At 49.3% G+C, this 24,695-nt stretch overlaps 1 protein-coding gene across 9 annotated transcripts in view; it reads left to right on the plus strand.

Annotated features, from left to right (window-relative positions):
- The window catches only part of gramd1bb (GRAM domain containing 1Bb), a 131,721-nt gene that overhangs the window by 53,208 nt on the left and 53,818 nt on the right, over nucleotides 1-24,695 (plus strand). For 7 of the 9 annotated variants that reach the window (XM_035384978.1, XM_035384989.1, XM_035384980.1 and 4 more), the window contains 2 exons: nucleotides 2,169-2,246; nucleotides 8,057-8,083. In XM_035384978.1, the coding sequence (XP_035240869.1) occupies nucleotides 2,169-2,246; nucleotides 8,057-8,083 (105 nt within the window). Of the gene's footprint in view, nucleotides 1-2,168; nucleotides 2,247-8,056; nucleotides 8,084-18,833; nucleotides 18,858-24,695 lie in introns of those variants that run through there. The other 2 variants (XM_035384985.1, XM_035384986.1) reach the window with 2 other exon arrangements.

The following is a 24,695-nucleotide window of genomic DNA, read 5'->3' on the forward strand; positions in this document are numbered from 1 at the left end:
TAGAACAAGTGGGCAGCGTGGGAAATTAGCATAAGGTAAATCTGGCATGAATATCAGGCAGTGTTTCTTTACACAGAAGGATGTCGATGAACAGCTTGGCAGGTCTGGTAGTAGAGGCAGAGACCCAAGGCCGTTTGAGTGCGGGCTTCACGCAGTGCTGGGTGCTCTGTAGTTTGTGCGTAAATGGCGAGCGTGGATGGGCTGCACTGCATTAAATTGACACGCGCAGTGAATGCGGGTTGGCGGCTTAAGGAGTAACAGAGGGTATTAAGATTGGTCTCTGGAGTTTACTCACCTGCTCCTGACTTGGCTCAGGTGTTTGGGCTTATCAGCTGGTTGTCTGCAGAAATGTGAGCTACTGTATGATCAGTTGTGGGGCAGCCTTTCTGTGACAGGTCTGAAACAGCAGATGAAGCCTGTTTGCATTATTATGCCAAATCCCCCTTGAAAAGGAGGTGTGAATTTTAGTGGGGGATTTCTCCTATATGAACAAATTGTTAATAATAATAATAATAATAATAATAATAATAATAATAAAGAAGTTATTTTTTTAAATAATTGATTAAAGGCAGGTTTGGGGTTCCGCAAGAAAATAAGGGCTCTGTCCATTTGGAGCAACCAAAGAAATGAAACTCTGCCTGGTTAGGGACACAGCGTGCACACTCGATTTAATGAGACATGAGCTGAGCACCAATTGTGAGGTCAGAGAACAGCCCTGGGGGCCCTTCCAGGCTCTGTTAACATGGAGGGGGTGGAATGCTGCTGGAATTGAATACGTGTATATAAAGCTCAGCAAGAAGTGGGGATTTTTCCACCCTACTGTGAATGGTTTAAGCAGATTAAAAACTACATGAAAACTGCTTTTGAGAGATTAATTCTAGCGTAGTTGAAAAAGCCTCAGTTTATGTATTGTGGCCCCCCTCTAGTGGAGTTCCTGTGAAGTGCACTCACTGTGGTAGCGCTGACATTTCGGTGATTATTTTCAGAATTTCAGACTTTGGCCTCTGGTTTATATTTTCATTAAAGCAAGAGGCGGGGGCCCTGTGCTCTCTCTGCTCTGCACAAATGCAAAAAGGTGCCTTAAGCTTCTTAGAAGGATTTGTTTGCAGTTATAAACTAAATTAAAGTTCAGTAGAACCACAGACATATGACCTTTGAGAATGAGGATTGTTCAAAACTCTGCAATGTTTGTAGACTGGCATTGCAATTATTGTGCTTTCAAAGCACCGAACTTGTGATTTAAGACAGACATATCATTAGCTATGCCCGATGGTCATTTCTTTTTAAAGCTGTGTTTTTCCGACAGCACGAGCCTTGACGGTCTAAACAATTAGTCATTGCACATAATTGTGTTTGATAATAGTCTGTAGGACTAACACTAGTGCTAGCTCCAGCTGCACCAGGGACAGGTGCAGTGGGATCAGTCTGCTCTGTCAGATCTTTACAAACCTCAACCATTTCATCTTCTCTGTCTCTTGCTCAGTTGGCAAACGCAGCATTGGTGACCTTGCTAGTGCCAGCCTCCCTCCCGCATGTTTTTGTTGGATGGAGATGGTTCAAGATAAAAATTAAAATGGCTATAAGTGTGCGGGAAAACACTACTGATTTAGAGATACTAATAATCCCAGCTGATTTTAGTTTTGGTAGCAGTCAAATAGTCAAAGACGTATCAGTGTGACAAATTTACGCATTTTATCCCTCTCGCTTTGGTTGTGTGCATCCGTGTGTGTGTGTGTGTGTGTGTGTGTGTGTGTGTGTGTGAGCGTGCGTGCGTGCGTGCGTGTGTGTGTTTCCACTGCAGACCTTCTTGAATTCTCAGAAAATGTGCCCTGTGTGTAGATTACAGAGGCACTGAAAACTACTCATTTAGAAATGAACTGGAAAGGCTGGAGGCCTGAACTGCAAGTTCAGAAGCAGCCAGAGATACTTCTCTCCCTGTGGTAAAACACACAGCGATAGAGAGGGCACTTTGAATGGGAAGTGCTGATCTGAGGGTGGCTTCTGACAGCCCAGCTCAGTGTAAACTGCTTCTGGCACTGGTGATTAATAAAGCTGTCTGTCAGTGTGCTGAGAAATGCATTAAAATAACGTTTTATTGCGTGCAATGAATCATTATTGGTGTATCAGTGGTGATTGATTGACAGGTGTCTCACCGTCCTGTGTTACAGCAGCCAGCAGAGCAGCCAGCAGAGTAGCCATGACGATGACCCTGCCCGCTTCCTGACTCCTTTCATCCGCGAGGAGAGGTGAGCAGTGAGTGTGTGAGTCCATGTCTGTATCCGTGAGTGTGTGAGTCCGTGTCCGTATCCGAGAGTGTGTGAGTCTGTGTCCGTATCCGAGAGTGTGTGAATCCATGTCCGTATTCGTGAGTGTGTGAGTCCATGTCAGTATCCGAGAGTGTGTGAGTCCGTGTCTGTATCCGAGTGTGTGAGTCTATGTCCATACCTGTGAGTGAGTCCATGTCTGTATCTGTGAGTACAAGAGTGCGTGAGTCAGTGAGTGTTGTTGCATACCAGTAATTCACTTTTACTGCAGCATGCCATCCTCCCTGTAATTATTTACTTTGTCCAAGGTGCTTTGATCCTTGTTGTTGGAATATTTTCATGAGCAGAGGACTACGTGCACTTTGAGAAGGTGTTTGTGTTGACCATTGTTAGAAACCGAGGCTTTCACTAGTATGTTTCAGAAGCGGAATGCACATCGCATATCAGTGGATGATGGAAAAACAAGCCCTAATTGACCTTCACCAGCATCAGTGTGCTGCAGTTATACATTTTGGTCACTTGAGGGCACTGTTTCATAACAATCTGATTGTGGCAAAATGGTCCACATTGTTTACTCCCCAGCTCACCACAATCCCTGTTAAAAAGGAAACACTGACAGTCAAGTGGAGACACAATCCTCATTAAGTCCAACTAATAGCTTCTTGGGACTGCTTAAAAAGAACCACCGCAATTTTCCACTTTGTTGCTACCTTAACTTTTGGATCCCAAGTTAATCAACTGATGCATTTTAATTAATTAGGCAGTATTTTCTGAAGCAGTGTCGACACTCAACTACACAATTACCATGAGGTGCATTTACAAATGCTAGTTTGCTTTTCCCTTCAAACTGAAAAACAAATCCCTCTCTTTGTGTTTTATATGCTGTGAAAATAGACGGGAGGCAGTGGCAGATTCTTGCAACACAAAATACACACAAGGGCACATAGGGACATGCTTTTACAATGACAATGAAGTTAATTCTGTTGATGTGGTTTTTTCATGTTTAATATTGTATTGCGTATTGTGTATCTAAAATCCATGGAAATGGCAACCAAATGAACCTAATGGGATAGCAATGTTTGATTAGCCTTGACCTGATGTTACAGTATATGATTACTCTAATGGAAAGTATTTTTTTTACATGCTGGGCCCAGAGCAATACCTTTCACTCTTGTAAAGCATTTGTGAAACCAGAAGCTAAATATGTCTACTTCCTTCTTTAGAATTTGTGCTCATAGTGTACACACAACCGCAAACCACCCAGTGGCTTCTCCACCTGCACAACTGCACGGGAGCGCTGGACCGTAAGTCTCCCGATGGCAGCTCATTTAAATAGGGAGTCAGCCGAGCCTGCGTGCGGCTGTCCGCGCGGCTCGTAGTTCATGCGAACGCGTGACATGCCGAGCCGTAAACCCCCACAGCGGGCTTGCCGGCTTCCATCCATCTCGGAGGAGAATATTGAGCTGTCTCCCCCACACGCACTGTACTCTCCCCGTTTATTCTACCGCACGCTGTTCGTGAAACCAAAAACGCTTTATGAATATCTAGTGTTTGTTAGCGGTTGTGTTTTGCTGTGCTACCAATGCTGACAGTGTTTGGAGCATAATTTAAGAAAAGCGCTTCATAATTTAAATGTGTTATATGTGTTCTGAACACGTGCGGTTGGTGTATTTTATTTGTTCCTTTCTTTTCAATGCACTTGGATGAAAACTATGAGTGAGAGAGCAGTCTGAGATCGCCATGGCAGAACAAGGCTTTGTGAACCCCAGAATGGGTGGAGCCACAATACGTTTAACACCAAGTTAAGATTTTGCACCAATCACAGTGTTTGGCTCCACAGAACAGTCATCTGATTGGTTGGTGTGATGTCTCTGTGCATTGTATGGTTCAGAGACTCAAACGGGTCGATAGCCTTGGCACTATCCCAGGCACACACATGCTGCAATGCAAACAAGGCTAGGAGGCTACGATGCTACTTCAAAATTATTTGTATATTGGTGACCCTAGGGTCCCTATAATTGACCAATAAACCTGCAGTAGTTCTGTAGCAGGTGATGATGCTTATGACACTAACCAGTCCGCCATTGCTGATGCAGTCAGCACATGAACACATCTTTGTACTCAGCTGCACCGTGTGATCTTTGGAACGGGTCGACCCTGACAAAGCTGTACAATTCCTCCCCCGGGCCCCTGGAGGGGAACGCACCCCGTGGTGCGGAAGAGCGCACATCGGGGTCCGGGATGGCCCTCTCCTAATAAATCAGACCGGACGGTGCCTGGCAGGCGGAGAGGAAGCGCTGCTTAATGAGGGAGGGAGAGAGAGAGAGAGATACTGCAGGAGCGATGTGCCCAGACAGTCCAGCCAGCCATCCATCCCGCCCGCGACAGAGCGGACCTGCCGTCCGGATCGGCGGGAGGAACGGCTCTCTGTGTGGGGGGGGGGGGTCGTATTTCCGCGCTGATCATCGGTGATGGGAGGCGGAGGGTCACCTCGGTAACCCGCGTAGATCTTTTTCCGGAACATAAAGAAGATTCATATGAGCTGCGGTGCTGCCTCCAGGGAAGTGCTGAGGACCCAGAGAATTCCCTTGTGGGGGGAGGGGGGGGGGCACAGAGCAGTATGAGAAAACAGTACCAAAGTGTGAGGGGAAAAGTCCAGAATAATAAGAGGTGACCTGAAAAAACAGGCGCCTATACTAGTGTCCCTGCAGGAATAAAATTCCACTTTATCTCCTTTTAAATATAATCTATTGATTTGGGTTAGTAGCAGCAATATTTTTGTGTAATTTTAAAACTAGCAAGTGATCGCAACATGAAGGAAAAAGGAAAACTTAAAATTCTCATCTTTCTCTCAATTTCGACCTTTATTGCAATGACAATTATTTTTCATATTGCCAAAGTATACACTAATATTGGTAAAAAGATCAAACTGACAAACAATAAATGATGGTCTAACAGATTCATAGACTATCAGATTCTCTTGATCCCGTTTCTCTCTCTCTCTCTCTACATCACAGCACCCACAATGCCTTGATCATGTGACCTCCCCGTACACCTATCTGTGCTCCAGTGTAGAGGCTGGAGAATGTCAGGCTCCCGCTGCAGATAAAAGGCAGCGGTTATATTTCCGGTCTGCCTGACCTTTCCCGAGCTCCAGCGCTGGTTTTACTCCGCGCTACGCAGAGATGCGCTCGCGATTACACCCCGCCATCATCAAAGCGCGCCTCACCGCGCTCGTGACCAGGCGGCCGAGGAGCGCCGTCTCTCTTTATCGCCCTGCTTTAATTATCCACACGTACGGATCCATCCAGAGTGACCACACCAGCCAGCTGCGTGGGTCTGTTTTCACAAGTGTCACCAGTCACAACGGATAGCCTGACCGGTGCTAAGAGATTTACGAGCGGTTTGTTACAGCATGGCAGGAATGTGTTTGTTTATTCACATTAATCCAGAATGGACCGGTTATTCCTACATTGTATGATGATTTTTTTTCCTCAGACGTTTTCCTGTGAAAGTGACAGCACAGGCTCATCAAAGGGTCGAACAGACTCCTAAATAACCATTGGACTTTAAATATAAAAAATATATATTACTTTGGAAGCACCGAATTTATAACTAACTGGTAGAATGATTTGCTTTTATTCATCTGCCATCGTTCCTCTTTTGATTAGAGAAATTTGTATGTGACTGGATGTGAAGTTTCTGTATGTAGTATTTGTGCAGAATAGCGTGGTTTTTACAGGCCTGAGTTCACCTCAGGCGCCTCCTGAGCTGAGGCGGTGATGGCGGTGTCGAAAGTGGGATGTTCCTCTTGGCACCGGTGTGGGGTGGTGCCCGGTAATCATCCATCGTCATGAAAGCCAATCGGAGGCCCAGGGAGGAATGAGCGCTGCTGCTGGAGGCCCCTGGGCCCGCAGAGCAGCGTGGGCTTCATTACAGAGTCCCTACGCTGGGTCACAGGCAGATTCAGGCGTGCCTCCTTACACCTGATGTGACTGCTGAAAGGTCATTGAGAAAAGGTTTTTTTTTTTTTTTTTTTTTTAACCTGTGTAACTTTAATTGAACTTTGGTTCTATACCTGAAACTGGAACAGCATTGGAAAATTGGGCTCAACCCCACGCAAAAACCAGGAAACATTCCTGCAACAAACTTCTACAAAGACACTGTAACAAGGAATTTTGTGAATGGGGTTTGATCACTCCTGTTTCTGAATATGTGCTGATTCAGTAACATTAGCTGGAAATTTGCCAGCCACTTTAATTTCATGCACCAAGTAATGGTGCAGGAAAAATAATAACTAAAAAAAAATAAACGTTCAGCCATAGACTAGAGCAGAATGACTACTGCAAATGGACCGTTTCCATATTTTTAAGAATAGCTTACTATCGCATTTCACAGAATTGAACCATTTTGAATTTATTATTTTTAAAAATGAATATGGTTATTGGAGTCGAGATATTTGTCTCTACACAATGAAATAGTCTCCTTAAATTATAGCAGAAAACAAATTACAGTGGACGGGAGCGAGCAGTTCCATTATTGCATTAATATAATTTCTGTCCCTATTAACCCAGAGAGAGAGATCTCCTTTCAGTGATGCACGTTACCACCACCTTCAGATTGTCTTAAAAAGTTGTCATTTGCGGTCGTCTTTGTTAAGCAGAAGCAAGCTGTATTTAGCATAAATATGCATCACTTTGACACTGAAATTTGTGTATATAATTAAATATGCATGACCAAGACAATGACTGGATTGCTATTCCCCTGGTGATGCAGCTGTGCACACTTTCCACCCACTGAAGGTGGTTTGTGAATTGTACATTTTTTTCTGCAACTTGTGACAATCTAACAGTATTTTTGTAGATTGTTCCTCCTTTTTCATATGCATTTTATTTAGAGGTCACATGTCACTAAGACCCTTACCAGAGCGTAGATTGAATCGAATCCCTTTTCCTTTAACTTTGAGGGACTTACTATATTTATATTTTGCAATATATTTCTGGTCATTGAAAGTAGAAAATAGTATTGTGTTGTAAATTTTGGATATGGCACACAAGTTTGCAGGCAAAATGTAAAATTTGAATGTGCCCTGACATACATACAGTACCTCTGAAGGCCCTGACACAATACAAGCAGAGGTGCCTATTTTTCTTAAAATGGAGTGTTGCATTGATTATGCATGCATATGCCTGAGAGGCGGTGTTTTTTATTTTTTAGATTTTATGTTTTTTTTTTATTAAAAAATGTAAGGAGAAAAAGCTGAACTCAACAGCAGGCTAGTTCATGCCCCAGTACCATCTGCTCCTCCCTCGTTCTCCTTTTCAGTCACCCCATTAAGGTCAAACTCTGCCTGCAGGAGTAAAGAAGCAATAACAGGTGTTAGATCTGAGCTGTCCTTTTCTTTCATCAGTAGTTTTTTACATCAGTAGTAGATGGAATTTCTGGACTGTTTTTCCCGGGTGGGACCCCTGCAGCCTTTGCTGGCTGTGCGGTTTCCGTGGCAGCCATGACAGCAAAGCCTGGGGGGGGGGGGGCGGGGGTGGTGGGGGGGGGGGTGACATATGAGCTGTGAATCAGAATGGGAAATTCACCCCCGCCTGCCGCGACAGAGTCTTTGTGTTCCTGACCCCGAGGGCTTGCCCCCGTCCCCTAAATGGAAATATTATGTTCCTTCACTGCCGCTGTCGAGCGGAAGAGGCACGATGACGTGACCTGAACATCTGTCCCGTGTGCTAACATCTGTCTCTTCTGTCCCGTGCGGCTAACATCTGTCTCTTCTGTCCTGTTAACAGGTCTGACAGTGGAGCGGACAAGTTCAGGTAAGAAAGCCTGATACTTTTTACCTTTTTCCACAAGACTCTTTGCCCGCTGGGAATCAGAGAGAGCCCTGGCAGCACGCCCCCCCCCCCCCCCCCCCCGCCCCGAGCATGTGACGGCCGCTGTGCTTTGTCCCGGCAGAGGTGTCTGAATGCGTTTTACACTTGCAAAGTCGGCCCGCTGAATACAGTTGCAAGTCATGGAATGCCATTGTTTGCATTTATTGGGCAAACAGCGTGGTCCGCTGCCCCAGGCTGAAAACGCGGCTTTGTGATCGGGGAGGGGGTAGCGCTTCGGCTGTCCGACCTGCCGCTCAGTTCGCCTCGTGAACCCCGCGCTCTCCGTCTGCTCGGCTGAGCCGTTCCTCTGATTGCCTTCCACTGAAGAAGTCCCTGCGCGCGCAGCTGCTTGAGTCTCTCCCCGATTCCGAGTCTCGACAGGTGAGTGAGATGCGATTGAAGTTTTGGGCCCTGCATGACAGAGGGAAAGAAAAGATTGAGCATTTGAGGGTTTGGCCTCCTGGTCTTGGTTGTCTAACTAGGGGACCATGCTGTGTTGCTGCAGGTCCTGCGTAAGATGTTATGTCACTGTGTGTGTGGTGTGAGATGTTGTGTTGCTGTGTGTCTTGTGTAAGATGTGTATTTGTTGGTCTGTACATGCTGTACAGTCGTTGTGTCCATTAGCAAACGTGGGCTGTGTGATATGGGATATGTTGCTAGCAGTCCAGGATTTTATCACTACGTGCTATGCGCATTGAGGTGTTTTGAAATACTTATCATGGTGAGTTTTTTGTGAGCACACCTTGTAGTGATTCTTTCAGTGCTGTGAAGCAAATATTAGCAATTCTGTTTCTGCATATTTGTGGTGTCGTCAAATTTTTGGCGCATGAGGTCAGAACAAACCTCACTTTGAAAAGTTTAAAAACTTTTTCATTTTTTAAAAAATTATTTAAACTGTGAGTTCACTTCTGATCCCATTCAGAAAAAATTTTTTATGAGAGCAAAAATATAAATACAACTCCTGAAGTACAAAGCAGCATTTAACTAAAAAGAAAGTCTGATCTGGATCTCATGTGCCAAACTGTTTGTACTTGACAGACCAGACTTCCTTTGTAGTAGTATTTTGACTCGGGGCGGATTGGTTGGGACTACTCTGATCACAGCTTTTGTGTTTAATCAGCCTTCTAGCTGGGTTTGTCATCCACAGTATTTTCACTCTGCTTTTAGCTTACAATATGTTTCTATGTAATAAAAGCAAATGTCTGAATCCAACGCTGTTCACCTAGTCCTACTCTCATGCATTGATCATTCTTAATTTTATCTATTGGGTGTGGTTCATTTAAAATGTCGATTTGAATCAGTGCTGTTTTCTTCTGTTGTTTATTAATTGCATTCTGATATAAAGCGGTAAAACACTAGCTGCTCCAGCAGTGAGGCCATGGGTAACCAGCCAGTCACGTTTGAGTGTCGAGCCACCCTATTGTCTGCTACGTTTTGTTAGCGGTGTGACGCGGCATTGGCTGGTGTCCTGCTGCATCATCATCAGGTTTTGTGAAACGCCTGGTGGAGGGGGGGGGGGGGGGGGGGGGGGCGGGGCTGGAGCTGGAGGGGTGTGTGGATGGGCTGAGGAGGGTGGACGGGCCAGGGGGGGTTGTGGACAGGTTGAGGGGGGTGGACGGGCCAGGGGGGGTTGTGGACAGGTTGAGGGGGGTGGACGGGCCAGGGGGGGTGTGTGGACAGGTTGAGGGGGGTGGATGGGCCGGGGGGTGTGTGGGCGAGGGGCTTTAACGGAAGTGAGCGGGTTCTGGGCCCGGTGTCGGAGCGCGTCTGCCGTACGTCACCTCTGAAAAGGGCAGTGGCGTGACTCACCCTCATGCGTGGGATGGAGCCTCCGGCCAGCAGGCTGCTGGCATCCACGTTTGGGCCAAAGGGCTTGCACACAGGAACCCAGGGTCCCACCCGCTGTGTGGGGGCGCTGCCCCCCACCCCCTCAACTGATGAAATGCAGTATGCTTTATTGGCATGACGTACGTGAAAAATGCCAAAATGTAACATCGTGAGTGGCTTTATAAGCTTTATCTAACTGTTGTGAAATAATGAACCACCAGGGCAGTAAATCCAGATTAATTTGTGGATAAATAAATATTCTGTCTGTACGGTTTTACTTGCAATGTCTGGCTCTTTGTCTGCATAAACATATTTTTTTTTCCTGAAAATAAATTTACAAACTGAGCTTGTGAGAAAAAGTATGCAAGAAAAATAACACTCATTTACTTGCGAGTCAAAGTTAAAGACAAATTTTGATGGAACACAGTCCAGTTTGTTTGTATGAAGTACCTTCTTACTGTGCTGTGCTGCAGTGTAACAGAGAGGTACTGGGGGGGTGACTCTCCTCCCTCTCTTCTCCCTCTCTTACACAGAGTGAGGGCTGATCTCCATGAATTATTAACTTCGGGACCCCGTGAAGTAGCTGCCATTTTCTCTGCCTGTGCGCAGGGGCCTCTTAGCGCTCAGTGCTAACGGACGACCCGCCCCTGCCCTGGCGGTGCGCGTGCGGCAGAGACCGCTGTACATAATAGAATCACAAAGCCGCTGCAGCTTCAAAGTGCTGTTTTAGCATCTGTGTCCTTTATTGCTTTCCAGCCTGTGTCTGTTTGCATGGTCCTGTCAGTTCTGAGAAGCGTTTTGTTTATTGTATGTGCTGGAGGAAAGAACTTATTTTAAAATTATACTTACTGGGAATTCATGAAAAAACATTTATGTTGGAAACATTTAACTTAATGATGGAATTAATCTGGTACTACTTGCATTTTATAATATGAACTTGGGGGGGGGGGGCATTTTTTGTCTAACCATGATATGATGGATGCATGAAAGCTATATCTGTGACAGGGCAGTCTTATTGGCCATCTGAAAACCCAGAGCAGATACATGATATGGTCCTGATGACATCACGTCATCTGAAGCCAGGGAAAAGTGTCCCAGCATGCAGCTCACCATTTCCCATAATGCTGACCTGGTTTAAATGTTATATCCGTGTTGTAATGAATAAATCATCGTGGCGTGCCTCGGTGTAAGCCTTATGGGTAGGTACCGGGCAGGTTATAGGCTTGTCTGTTTATGTTAGACTCATGAGCAGTTTGCAGTCAGCATCTAGGCGTGTCCATTATTGATAACCTTATGGGAAAAGTATAAGCACAGTATGTCAGCCTCGTTGGCAGTCTGCCGCCTAAGTAGTTGGTGGTATATGGGTGTGTTCATCATGCTTAATTGTCCATTGGCAAAACCTGAGAGGAGCGCTTCATCAGTTCAGATCTGGGTGGTTGCATTTGCTCTTTCAGAAATTGGCACAATGGTGCCTTCGATGGTAAGGTTGTGAGGTGTGTCAAGGTACTGGTTGTGCCTTAATGTAGGGTTCGACATCATATCCTGGGTAATCTCACCGTTCCTGCAATATGTAATATTGGTAATGCTGTTTGGGAATGGAACCCTGGCAGCAGATACAGGGGGTTTATCTGCGGTCTCTCCCCGCCCTCCTTTCCGGAAGGATCCTCAGAGGCTGAATTCTGAGATCATTGATCTGTGGTCTGGCACCGTGTCTGGAAAGCTTGGCGTTTCCTTTGCTCTGAAAGTCAGCAGAACCTGATCCTCCCCGCCCCCCGCCCCCCGCCCCCGGCTCAGACCCGGGGGAAATGAGCGCTCTGCATAATGGGGATTCAGTGAAAGTGCCCTGATCTCTCGCATGATGTGAATTAGAGTCAGGTGAACTGACTGAATTAACCGTGCGTCACTTGTGCACTGCGTGTCTTGAGAACTTCATTGAGTGATAATCCTGTGCTTAGTTTGGGACCTACTGTACCCTGTGTGTGTGTGTGTGTGCGCGCGTATGAGTGCGTGTGTGTAAAATTATTGGGGGCTGCTGGGAAGTTGGAGTGCAGGTAAGAAAATGCTGATTCTCCTTAACGGCAAAGTCCTGCTGGCTCCAGAGATAAACAAGAACAGTAGATACAGGCAGCTATTCCCAACACACACACACGTACATGCATACACACACACACACACGTACATTCATACACACGTACACACACACACGCACATTCATACACACGTACACACACACACGCGCACACACACACACGTACATTCATACACACGTACACGAACACACACGTACATGAATATGCACACACACGCATACATTCATACAGACGTACACACACACAGTGGGAGAGAGAGTGAAGGGGGGGAGACAGAGGGAGAGAGATGCTGTGAGGGAGAGCGAGAGAGAGAAAGGTTTAGAGTGAGGCGGGGGAAAGAGAGTGCAAGGGAAGAAGCAGGATACAGTGAAGCTGCTAAGAACCGAAGGATGCCACCGTCCCCACCCACCGCGTCCAAACCAGCCAATCACAGGGCTCGTAGCATCACCGCTTCCCCCCCTCCTCAACCTGAGCCAAGGGGTACGGAGGGGCGGGAGTCTGCCCACACCTCCCTCGATCTGCCAACTTTACTCCCGAGACAGAAACGCCAGCGAGGCCTCCTTCCTCTCCCCGTGAGCAACGACAGCAGCGACACTTGGGAGGTGAAACTCCCCGTGGTCCAGGACTTCTGCAGGGGGGGCGAGGTGCTGTCCCCCGGTGCTCTTTGCGGTGCTCGACGTTTGCAACGGAGGCAGCAGACTCTCGAGTCCGTCCGAGCGTTTGCTTAATTCTCAGCGTGCCGCTTGGATCGCTGGAGCTCTGGCAGCGGCCAGTGATTTGCAAAATGTATTTATTTATTCGTCTGTTTTGTTTGCGTGTGTTCGCGGGCACCTCTCTGTGAAGCGTTCAGTCCTCGGACATTCCAGGTGAAACTGTGGGACGGGTGCCTGGATCTGAGTCACAGGCTGACGGTTCTGAATGCCGCGATCGCCGCTCGGGCTCGGCGGGGAGGCGATGCGCGCGTGCGGCCCGGGACGCCAGCACAGCGGAGGTGCGGCGGAGCCTCGCGGCCGCACCCTAGGCCAATCGCTCGGCCCCGCCGCGGAGGACGCCGCGCGTTGAGCCGCCAACACCGGGGGAGGCAGGACGCAGCGCAGGAGTAGGACTGAGGAGTTCTGCCAGCGTGGGACCTTGACCGGGTCGTCCGGTGACTCTCTGCCCTGTACAGCGAGACCCAAACTCAGGAGGAGAGGGATCGCGCTTTTCCCCTGCCAGGCACTCTCTCTTTCCCTCTGTCTTCCTCCTTTCCCTCTCTCCCTCTTGCTTCCTCCCTCACTTTCCTCTCGCCTTCTGTTTCTCTTTCCCTCAATCTCTCTCTCACCCCCCCCCCCCCCCCCCCCTTGCTCGTTCTTTGCTGCTCTCTGCTTCCTGGATCTGGTGTGGGAGGGACGGCGGCTGTGGGACTTAGCAGGACAGGAGCAGGAGGCACTCGGGACAGGACTCGGTGGGATTGGGGACGGGAGCAGGTGGAATTTGGGCAGGGGCGGGAATGAACCCGGTGAGCCGCTGGACCCTGCTTCTGCGCTGGCCATGAGAGGAGGGACGGTGGGCAGGATGGTGTCCGACTGTTCACCATGCACAAACACAAGGTCGGGCTCTCTCTCTTTCTCTCTCCCTCTCTCTTAGTCTCTGTCTCCCTCTTTGTCTCTGTCTATCTCTCTCTCCCTGTCTGTCTGTCCCTATCTCTCTCTTTGTCTCTGTCTATCTCTCTCTCCCTGTCTGTCTGTCCCTATCTCTCTCCCATCTTTTTTTCCTGTCTCTCTTCGTTGTTCTGTCTTTGTCTATCTCCCCTGCTTGCTGCCTGTTCCCTGAACCACTGAGCCTGGTACCACTGTCAGTTCCTTAATCTGAATCTTTTAGGATGAATTTGCTGTATTGAACAGTGTTTTATAGCCTTTGCTCTGGGAAAGGTAGCACGTTAAAACTTTAGTCTTTGGCATCAGGTGTGTTCCCATATGTCCCTCTGGAGCCGTGGGCGGGCCCTGGCCTTTTGTTTTCACCGAGGTGCGGACGGACCCATCTGCGCTTAATATTTCAGGAAGTGCTGCTCGCTGGGCTTTTGAAGGGCTAGTGATGCTGAAGATGAGTCATCAGCTTTCAGGCTACCTTGTTTAGCTCACCATGGCCGTCGCTCGCTAGAGCACCTAGAGCGGGAGTGTTAATCTCCAGTCCTGGAGGGCCGCAGTTGTTGCTGGTTTTCTGTGAGTTTCTGCTCGAGTGATTGCTGCAAGTCATCGATTGGCCAAATAGACCACACACCTTGTTGACTGGCTGCTTATTGAAAGACAACCTGCAGACACTGAGGCCCTCCAGGACTGGCGTATCACTGCCCTGGCCTAGACGCAAATAATTAAAAAATTATCCGGAATCTATCGCTGAAAAGCCACTGGATCCACCAAACTGGAGTCTATTGGTCCTGCTGTGTCGTGATTGGTCCTCCCTGTGGGCCAGAGATCCCTGATTGGCCGCAGGCACATGGCACCATGTCAGCTCTCTGCGGGCTGATCTATGGCCCCGGCCCTCTGATAACCACAGAACCCCGAAGCATTTCAGGCCCGACCCCGTGATTGATGCCAGGACAGGTCATGTTCTATTAGTCTCGGTAAACTACTCAGCCTTTGTGTGTGTTCTAATTATTGTGAGTTACAGTCACTCAGATTGGCCTAAGCAGAGGCTAGCCACAGCTTAAATTCACCCCTCAGGAAATGGAGGGACATGGTGCAGAACTGTTGGGTGTGGAGTAAGAGAGGGAGATGGAGAATGAAGCTGGTGAATATTTGTAGTTGGTGTTCACTGATGCAGGTGTGATGCGGTAAGCCAGTCAACCTGTTCTCATTGCATTGCACAGCGTAAGTAAGAGCACTGCACTGAGGTGGGGGAGCGGGCACAAGGCGCCGGACCAAGGCTGGGCGCTCACCTCCTTTACGTTTAGAGCCACATCCCTGTTTTTAATTGGTACTGAATTATATATATATATATATATTTTTTTTTGTATTTTGCCTTTTTTTAACCTTAGGTCAACTGAGAACTCGATTCTCTTTTGCTGAGAACATTGTGGTAGTCAAAGTGGGTAGGACATTAGATGCAGGGGGCATGGTGAGGGGGTCAGATCTAGAGGACCGCAGGCACAGGGGAACTGGAATGGGAAGTATGGCGCTGGGCAGTGGGTGCCTAATTAGGACTCTTCCTTTATTTCAGCTGGCAGTCTGGACCACAGTTAAAGGCTTCCTTCTCAAATCCCTCCCGGCCCCCAGCCTCGTTCGACACTTCCTGTTTTCACCCCACTTTCCTCTGCATTCGGATATAGCGCCGCGGTCACCTCCGGCCGTCCGGGCGGGGCACAGTGTGGACTGGGGCGTGTGGTGGATCGTTAGCGATAGCGTGCCGTAGGCCCCCTCAGGCGGGATGGAAGTATCGGCTCACGGTGGGTCTGTCTCTCCGGGGGAGGGGATGGGGGCCAGAAGCGTTCGGCGATCCATTTTCCCCCGTATGTGTCACCCCCCCCCCCCCCCCCCCCCCGCTTAGGGGAGAAGAGTGGAACAGGTGCCAACCCTGCCCCATCCCTGCCAACCATCCAACAGGCAGTACCCATTGGTTCACACCCTGTCATGTGACCAGGGACTCCTCATCCTCACTCTATGTAAATTTAAGCACAGCGTAGAGCTGAGGCAGTAGGTCAGAGCCATTAATCAACTGTGGGGACAGGAGAGTGGAGATCATAAATAATATGAAAGTGGGGGGGTGGGGTGGCACAGCGCTGGAGGGAAATCAGCAGGTGAGGGGAGGAAAAAGGGAGAGGGAGGGACAAACAAGAGTGAAATGGAAAAAGAGTTGAAGAGTTGCAGATTGGAGAAATTCTCCCCTTCTTTAATGAGCCTGGAGCAGTGCATAACAGTGTTGTGGACCATCACGGCAAAATAATGCTGTGTAGGGTACATGGCACCCTGCACTGTAGTGTATAGTGTAAGTACACTATGCCACGTGTATAATGATGCTGTATAGCATAAACACACTATTTGCATAATGATGGTGTATAATGTAAGTAAACTATACCACTGCTACTGAGTGTGTGTTGAAGTGCCACAGGCAAGCAGTTGTCCCAAACTGGCTGTAATCTCACACTGAGTTTCATCGAGACATGGCACCTGCAGGCCACCGTAGTTAGACTCACAGACCTTTCCAGGAACATTACCTGCCTGTCTGCAACCGGAAGAGTCATTACCGCTCCAATGACGCCGCACAACTGTGTTACGGTCATAAGAGAGCCCTCGTGTCTGCTCTTACCGTTAACCAATTTAATATAAACTCCTGCGCCGTGATTTTAACCATGTGATCAACATGAGCGAATGGCGGCTTGCGCACCTTCCTCTGCTGAATAACAACATTAGTTCATCTCAGGTTTCCACATGCCTGCATTTACGTGATACATTGACACCTTCTCATCCAAAAAGCTAAAAGGTTTTCATTTAAAAATTTATGTTTTTTCTTCAGTCAACAGCATACAGTGTATGCTCAGTATATCATGTAGGAATATGGTCTTCAGATGGAAGAATTGCCAAGTGAGACTCTTTTAAACCACCAGCTGGTGAGATGCGGGGCAGGGTGTAGGGCGGCGGACTCTAGGAATCCCCGCCCCCTCAGTCTGATCCCTCGCCATGTCGCTTCCTGCGCTGTGATCCGTTCTCTGTCTCTCGCCCCCTGTGCTTCGCTGCAGTGAGTTTATAAGTTACCGTCTCCACGGTTCCCCCTGCCCTGTCTCTTCTGTTATTTTTTTATTGGCTGATTTGCCCTGGCCTCACAAATCAGGACTGCAGTCTGCATGCTGGACCTAACCTGCCCAACTACCCTGCCCCCCTACCCTGTCCCACTATCCTGCCTCACTGCTCTGTTTCCCTCCCTGGACCCCTATCCTACCCGCTCCCCTACCCTGCTACCCTGTCCCCCTACACTGCTCCCCTACCCTGCCCAGCTACCCTGCCTCGCTCCCCTGCGCAGCTTACCCTATCCCCCTAATCTGCCCCGCTATTGTGTCCCCCTACCCTGTCCCACTGTCCTGCTACACGCTACAATGCTACCCTGCCCCGCCCCTCAGGTCTGCAGGAACCTCTCTATCGATTCCTGCTCATCAGCCAGGCGGCGGGATGCATAATGCATGGGGACAGGAAGTGCTTGAGCTGGAGGTCACCCCCCCCCCCCCCCACCGGGACAATGGCTCTGGCTCTCCCCTGCCTGTGGAGTGGGAGGGGGGCATCGATCAGGCCTGCAGGACTGACTCCGGAGCACAGCTGAGGGCTGGAGAGTGTTTTATTCATGGGAACCTCTGACTGAATGAGTCACGGCGGTCTGGCAGAGGGGTGCTGGCGAGCCCCATTAGAGCCTCTTTAATGGGAGTCTGAGGAGGCTCTGAGAGCCATTGTGTGTGTCTGAACCAGAGGAGGCCTTTGTGTCTGCCTTGCACAGCACGCATGAAGCCAGCTCCTCTCTCCTGATTTATGGTAGAGCACGCTCAGTGCAGTGGTCTGTGGAGTGACTGTGGAGGGGAGATATGGGCGCCCCCTGGTGGTTCAATCAGGTTGATGACTGAAAGGCAGACCATGCATGCACATACACATACAATACACACACATACGCACTCACACTCTTACACATGCACGAACACAGACACACACTTATGCACACTCATGCACATACACAATTGCAAACACACATACTAATTTGCATACTGTATACATACACAAACTCAAACACTCACACTTAATCACATATACACAAACGCGCACACTCATACACATACAAATATACCTGCACATACATAAACACACACACTCATTCACGTGTGCACTCATGCACATGCACAAACGCATTCTCACAAACAGCTACACATGCAGTACTGGCTCTCACACGCACACACTCGCGCACACACACACCAGCAGAGTAGGGGTGAGGCCACTGGCTGTGAGGGAGGAGCTTTCAGCATTTCCTCTCCACCCTCAGAGTGAGCACCCCCACTCCCCCCTCCACGCACAGAGATGGAACTGCAGCCAGCCTACGGCAGCATTTAATGCGTAACTGCGATGCAGCTGGACAGGCCGGTCATCATAAACCCATAAGGCTCAACGCTGCAGCTGCTGAGGGCTGAACCCTACGCTTCTCACACAGTAAATGCGTAATTGAAGCTGACGCTAGAACACGCACCTCTGTAGGGCCCTCATACGTGTACACGCTGCCTCAGCTGGAAACGTAATTACTGACACAGGCTTGATGACACGTACTGGGTCAGTTCAATTTCAGTTTGGAAAATTAAATTGAAATTCAGTTTCGTCATGTCCTATGGGGATTCTTGCAGTTCCGCAATTGAATTTTGGTTAATTTGCTGAATTTGAATGGAATTAACCTCTACCTTGCGGTGATGCGGCTCTATGTTGGTCAATCAATCAATCAATCAATCAATCAATCAAATTTTATTTTCTGCATAGAATATGATATTTTAACTGACTTTTGCTTTTTGGTTGCTGGAACCGAAAAGAACAGCCATGTAAACAGAGACTACCCGAGCAGTGGTGCTTTGTAATGATTGATTGACCGTGCAGGTCTCCCCACTCCAGTCATCCCACTGAGCCCCTTTGCATGCTGGGAGTGAGACCCCTCACAAGCTCTCTCAGGAGGTGTTTGCCAGTTCCTCATTTCGCCACCTAGAACACCGTCTTTCTGTTCAGCCTGGGTGACGTGTCGCTTAACACTTTTCTCTATCAATAGGCCAAGCAAAGGAAGTGGAAGAAACTGATATGGAGACCGCACAGGTAGGAGCACTCTGCCTGAGAGGCACACAACGCTCATTTCCTGTTTGCACAGGAAGAACCAGTACGGTTGAAGCGTATCGCCCCGGTAACATTATATTCAGACCCATTTGAGCATTGCATTACCCCTGTGAAGTTCTGCTGCAGCTTGATATTACAGTTAGTTCAGTACCACAATCAGGGAGTGAATTACAAAACGACTAGAGACTAGGAGTAATTACTGTATGCAGATAATGCATATACAGTATAATTCCATGAGGTGTGTTCTGCTGGTGTAGGTGGAGTAATTCTATATTAGGCATTTGTTTATGGAATATTTTGAGGGCAGAGAATGCATCTTTATTTAGCCCCCAGTAGTGAAATTGAGAATGTGAATTAAAGCATGAACACAGCGTGCTAATGGCAGGGCTTTGTCACCCCTGCTTGAATGTGCCTATGTGTAAACGTAATGCAATAACCAGCGCTGGGCACATTAGTTATGCCGCACTAATTAATTGCTGGAGTTCCTTTGAAATATGTGTTCAAACGCCTTTTCAACATCTCCATTAGTCTTGGAACCATTATGAGAAAGCCGCTCTTGGAACTTTTCAGCGCACTCGGGAATGTTCCCGGACACCCTAGAACATTCCAGAACAGCCTGGAACGTTCCGGAGCCTTCTGAAGGGCCGCGCCTTCTAGCCTTTCAGCTCACCTGACTCAGGTGCTGGCGCGACAGCCGTATTGGGTTTCTTTGGGAAAGGCACGGAATGATGTCATTCAGCTGATGCAGTGTCCTTGTGGGGGGGGGTTGAGGTTGCCGTTGTGGGCTGTATGCCATCTCCCTGCTCCCAGAGTCATTTCCCATCAGTCCAGAAGTTGTTCCTACAGACATTTTTTTGGGGGGGACTTAAAAGATCATGTTTCTTTGTCAGATCCTAAGTGCGTGGAGGTTAGGGTTTCATGGCAGCAGACACGGTTTGATCTTTTCTTTTTTTTTTACTGCTGGTATTCCCTGGTGTGGAATAGAGTAAGCAAGAAACCACTGTCAGATACATATTTGAAATACTGTAGAATCTGGTAAAATTGAGATCTCCTCTGTGGATCCATGAGAATTTTTAACAAAAAAAAGTTGCCAAAATTGGTAGAAATAGCTGTCTCTTCTGGAGCCAGAAATTGTACTGTTTTCTAAAAATATTTCCGATAACACATTTTACCCAGGTCTGGTAAAGTGCTGCATTTTGATCTGCACTCTCAGTAAATGCCATGGCCATTGACAGCATGTAGTGAAGTTCACAGGCTCCTGTGCAGATGAGCTGCTCTGTCCCTGATTGGAGGGCTGCCTCATGGGCTGGCTCTCTGGCCTGGAATGAGCCAACTGCCAACGGTACTCTTCCAGTATGGTGCGATACCAGGGGCCACATGAGGACAGGCCACTGTGTCCCCCTGTTGAAGTGGGCAGCCCTCGGGTTGCTGGTACAGGGCTGCTGGTGGGTGTGGGACTGCTGGGTCAGAGTGCTAGTGGGGGTGGGGCTGCTGGGTCAGAGTGCTAGTGGGGGTGGGGCTGCTGGGTCAGAGTGCTAGTGGGGGTGGGGCTGCTGGGTCAGGGCTGCTGGTGGGTGATGCTGCTGGGTCAGGTCTGCTGGTGTGTCAGGGCTGCTGGGTCAGGGCTGCTGGTGGATGCAGGGCTGCTGGGTCAGGGGTGATGGTGGGTGTGGGGCTGCTGGGTCAGTGCTGTGGTGTCTCAGGGCTGTTGGGTCAGGGCTGCTGGTACAGGGCTGCTGCAGTGCTGTATTGTATTACTGGCCTCAGTGAGTCATCCTCCTGTGTCAGCACTGCACTGTAAACCGGCTGCATAGGAAACCCCATCTGAGCACCGTCATCCTCATCTGAGCAGAGTCACCCCTCACAGACCGGCCAGTGCCACCTGTCCTGGTACAGGCCCATAGGGTCGGCCCTGTCACCCAGTAAGCCCACAGATTTGGGTCGGACATGGCAGAATGGTAGTGTGGCAAGCCACCCACAACCACCCGGCATCACAAGCTCAGTCCCAGCCTGAGTTCAGTTTGTGACCCAAAGGCGTCATTTAGGCAGCACTGATATAGACCCTCTGGATGCACAGCCTACAGTATGTCTTCCGGACTTTTTTGGGTTCATTTATTAGTGCGGGAGAGACGGCGAGAGAGACCGAGAGAGAGCAAACTGCTTATAATCCCTCACGTTCCCTCTCATGGCTGCATATAAGGAAGCGAAACTGTTAGCTTGTCGCCATTATCCTTTGGTGGGTTCCTGCTTCCCAGAATCCCCTGTGTCGGCCTGCCTGTTTATTCTTCTGTGGCACATGCAGCCCGAGGCATGACTCAGCAGGGCTGCCTCACGCTGCTGCGACCTGCCTGGAGAACGGATGCTCTTCAGTCGTCCCGAAGCAAAGAGCGCTCCTACGTGAACAAAGAACCGTGTGTGCATTTCCCTGAGCTGTGGCTACCGCTCGGAAGCAGAGCTAGCATCAGAAAGCGTGCTGGCCACTCGTTAGTCTGTCGGTTTATCTGCTCGGCTTAAAACAGCGCAGGCTGTCCTGGCATGTCCGGCTTAGCGCCGAGCCGCGCCGCCCACCGGAAGCAAGCGAACAACAGCAGCGAGGCGTGCGCTCGTGTGTCCGTGAGCACGTGCGTGTGTTTGTGCCCTTGATTGTGCTCATGGTGAGTGTTCCTTTATATCACCTTTCCAGCCAGAGGCAGAACACCTCTGGATTTACTGACCATGGGCCCCTGTTATTTTCCATGGAAACATGGGGGGGGGGGGGGGCGGGGGCGGGGGCGGGGGCGGCTGTGAGGCAGGGGCTGCACTGTTTCTATGGAGACTGGTGGGGGCCCATGCTGGGGCCTGACAGGGCTGTTTATGAGAAGTCCAGTGTGTGTGTGTGTGTGTGTGTGTGTATGTGTGTGAATGTGTGCGTAAGTGGGGCCGGTCTGGCCATTAAAAAGATCATCAGGTGGAGGGTGTGTGTCTGCATGTGTGCATGTGTGTGATTTCTCACATTCTCTGATGCAGGGAGCAGTAGTTTCCCTGAGCTGTGAGATCAGAGCTGTGTGCTGTGCTAACGTCCATGCCAGCGTCTGATAGGAAAAGAACCTAACAGACAAACAAACGCTGTCCCGCTGTCTGAGCCATCACGCCGCCCGGACGTCCTGCCCGAAACAGAGACCTCCGCCCGGTTTCTCTGTCCGCGGTTAAACAGCCTGCCGCCCCGCAGCTAAGGCAGACTCTCACGCTCACTGCATGTTCTTCAGTGGGGCTCAGGCCGTGGTACGGTGTGATCTCACTCTGCGGAGGCGTGAAATCCAGGCTGGGTGTGGGCCAATCAGATTGCAGGGTTCCGGGATCTCAAGGGACTTGTGTTTGTTTATACGCGTGTCCTTTTTGATTTGTTCCCCCCTCGTGTGTTGGACTCAGGTGGTTTGGGCCCATTCAAGCCTGAGGGGTAAGTCATGCAGAATATTGGTGGGGAGAGCAAAATCCTCGGGGGGGAAACGTCCCTCCACTGAGGCAGAGAGAATGTCCTGGATGAGGAGAGAGAGGGAGGGAGGGAGGGAGGGAGGGAAGGAGGGAAGGGGAGAGGGGTAGTGAGATGTCAAACATGCCAAACATATCAACACAGAGCAGTTTCAGTTTTTCCACGGGGGATCGGGGGTGGGGCGGGGCGGGACGGGGCGGGGCGGGGCGGGGCGGGGGGGTGGTTTGAACCCCAGCAGAAACTCTTGGAATTGGCACTGCAGTCAAATCCAGGTCAAACTGATGGCCTGCGGACCAGCCTAGGGTGGATGTTTCCTAAACCACCTCTGGTTTAGGAAACATCTCTGGAATCCTGTGTGTCTTATAGTCCTGACATATATCACACAGTGAGCTGTCTATGCATGTTAATTACCACCCCAGTGCCTCACAAGCCCATATTCCCCTGAGGCCAGTGGGTTCGGTTCTCTCTCCTCTCTTGTTCCGGCCCTGTGTGTGTGTGTTTGTGGTCCTTCGTAGGTCCATGTTTTTTGCATTGTTATTGTTCTTTCTGGGGACTCGAAGCAAGAAAAGAAATACGCTGCTATTTCTGTCCTTCCCTGTGCAGCAGAAACAGGAAGCCATCCAGTGCCCTTAATGAGCACTTTAATGTATGCACATGCTCAGCCATGTTCTTTTATTTATCGAGCGCATTGCCGGAGTCTGGGGTTGTTCTTTGTGCGTGCGTGCGTGCGTGCGTTCGTGCATGCGTGCGTGGGTGCGTGAGTGTTTGCGTGCGTTCAGCTGTTTCGTATTCTCTACTATGAACCAACAGGCCTTTATATGCTTAGCCTGTGTAATGTATGTGAAATTGTTGCAATTTTGAATGTTAAGCCTTTATGCATGGTGAATAGTGTGCTTCATATGTAGCCTAGCATCCAGTAACTGTAGGTGACAGCAGCTTGCTTTGGGTGCAGCAGAATGGATTAAGAATACGAATAATTTCACTCTTCCACGTACGAACATCGAGCATGGCGTCGGATCGCGACAGTCACGACATGGTGGCAATCACGCAGCTGATAAAAACACAGGCATACTGTAAAACCACTGTGTGAGTCATACATTCAGTTCTGAGGTGAAGTCCTGCCAATGGGGCTTTCTTATCAAAATCCTGAGCCGAAACGCTGACTGCGTCTGTGGGAGGCGAATGCATGAAGCAAAAAGCGCCCTAGAAGCAGCGGCCTGCTACGCTAATCCAGGAAGTGACATAAATGGTCACGTAGCGGTGAGTGCTCGCGTAATGGAGACGGCTGTATCCACAGGGCATCATTACATGCTGTCCCCAGGTCCCTTCACGGGGAAACGCCACCTTTTGTTTTAATTGGGCATGATGGGTCTAGCCAGGTGGCACACCCAGCAGTCTCGTTAGCACTTTTACACGGAGAGAGCGCGTCAGAGAGCCGCTCACAGGTTCTCTCCGGCACCTTCCGTTAGAGCTTCAGGGAGGCTGTGCTCCACACCCCAACATGACGCGGCAGCCGGCCTCGTTTAATGCCTTTCTGTGCCCCGTGGAGGCTAGGCTAATGTTTGCAGTGCAAAATTGTCTCTAAAAACACGAAGCCACCAGTGGAAATGTGTACATTTGTGGGAATCGCTGGTCAGAGATGAAGCAGAGTTTTTAAGTGGCGGTTCAAAGGTCTGACTTCACCGTCCATTACATTAGCGGCTAGCTCTCTCTCGCTCTCTCTCTCGGTGCAGCTGACTGTCATTCAGATGGAGTGGCATTTGGGGAGGAGCTTTAACGAACACAGCCATGTATTCCCCAATCTGACAGTAAATCAGTCTGACAGCGGCCACCTGATCTCCCCAAGCTCGTCTCCTATTGGCCAGTCACAGTCAACCGACATGCCTGCACAGATCCTGGCAGTGGAGGATTTCCCAGCAGGCTTGTGAGTGTGCTAACAGAATGTCCCATGGCCCAAGACAAGAAGCATTCCCAAGATAGGCTTCACATGCAAAGCAGAAACTGCAGACACCACAGTCAAGTTTACCATTTTCATTTAGTTTGTTTTCTGTTTTGTTTGTTTGGAAAGGAATGGGAAGCACGGGAGTGAAGGAATCATCTGGTTGTCGTGGAGAGCAGGGCTGTTTATTGCATGGGGAAAGCTGAGTCCTGATATGTGGCTTAAAGGTGAAGCATTCCGCCTTTATTCTGTGCTTCAGTGGAGATGAAACAGGGAAATGAATGTGGGAGGTCAGAGGTCACCGCTGTGCGTCTGCAGAATAGATAGCCATAGTGCTGAGGTGCGTACCATTGATCTTTACGCCTCCTGTCCTCCCCAGAGACATACATTAAGTGTGGATTAAACCAAGGTC

This window comes from Anguilla anguilla, chromosome 12 (genome assembly GCF_013347855.1).
Source record: "Anguilla anguilla isolate fAngAng1 chromosome 12, fAngAng1.pri, whole genome shotgun sequence".
Classification (NCBI taxonomy): domain Eukaryota; kingdom Metazoa; phylum Chordata; class Actinopteri; order Anguilliformes; family Anguillidae; genus Anguilla; species Anguilla anguilla.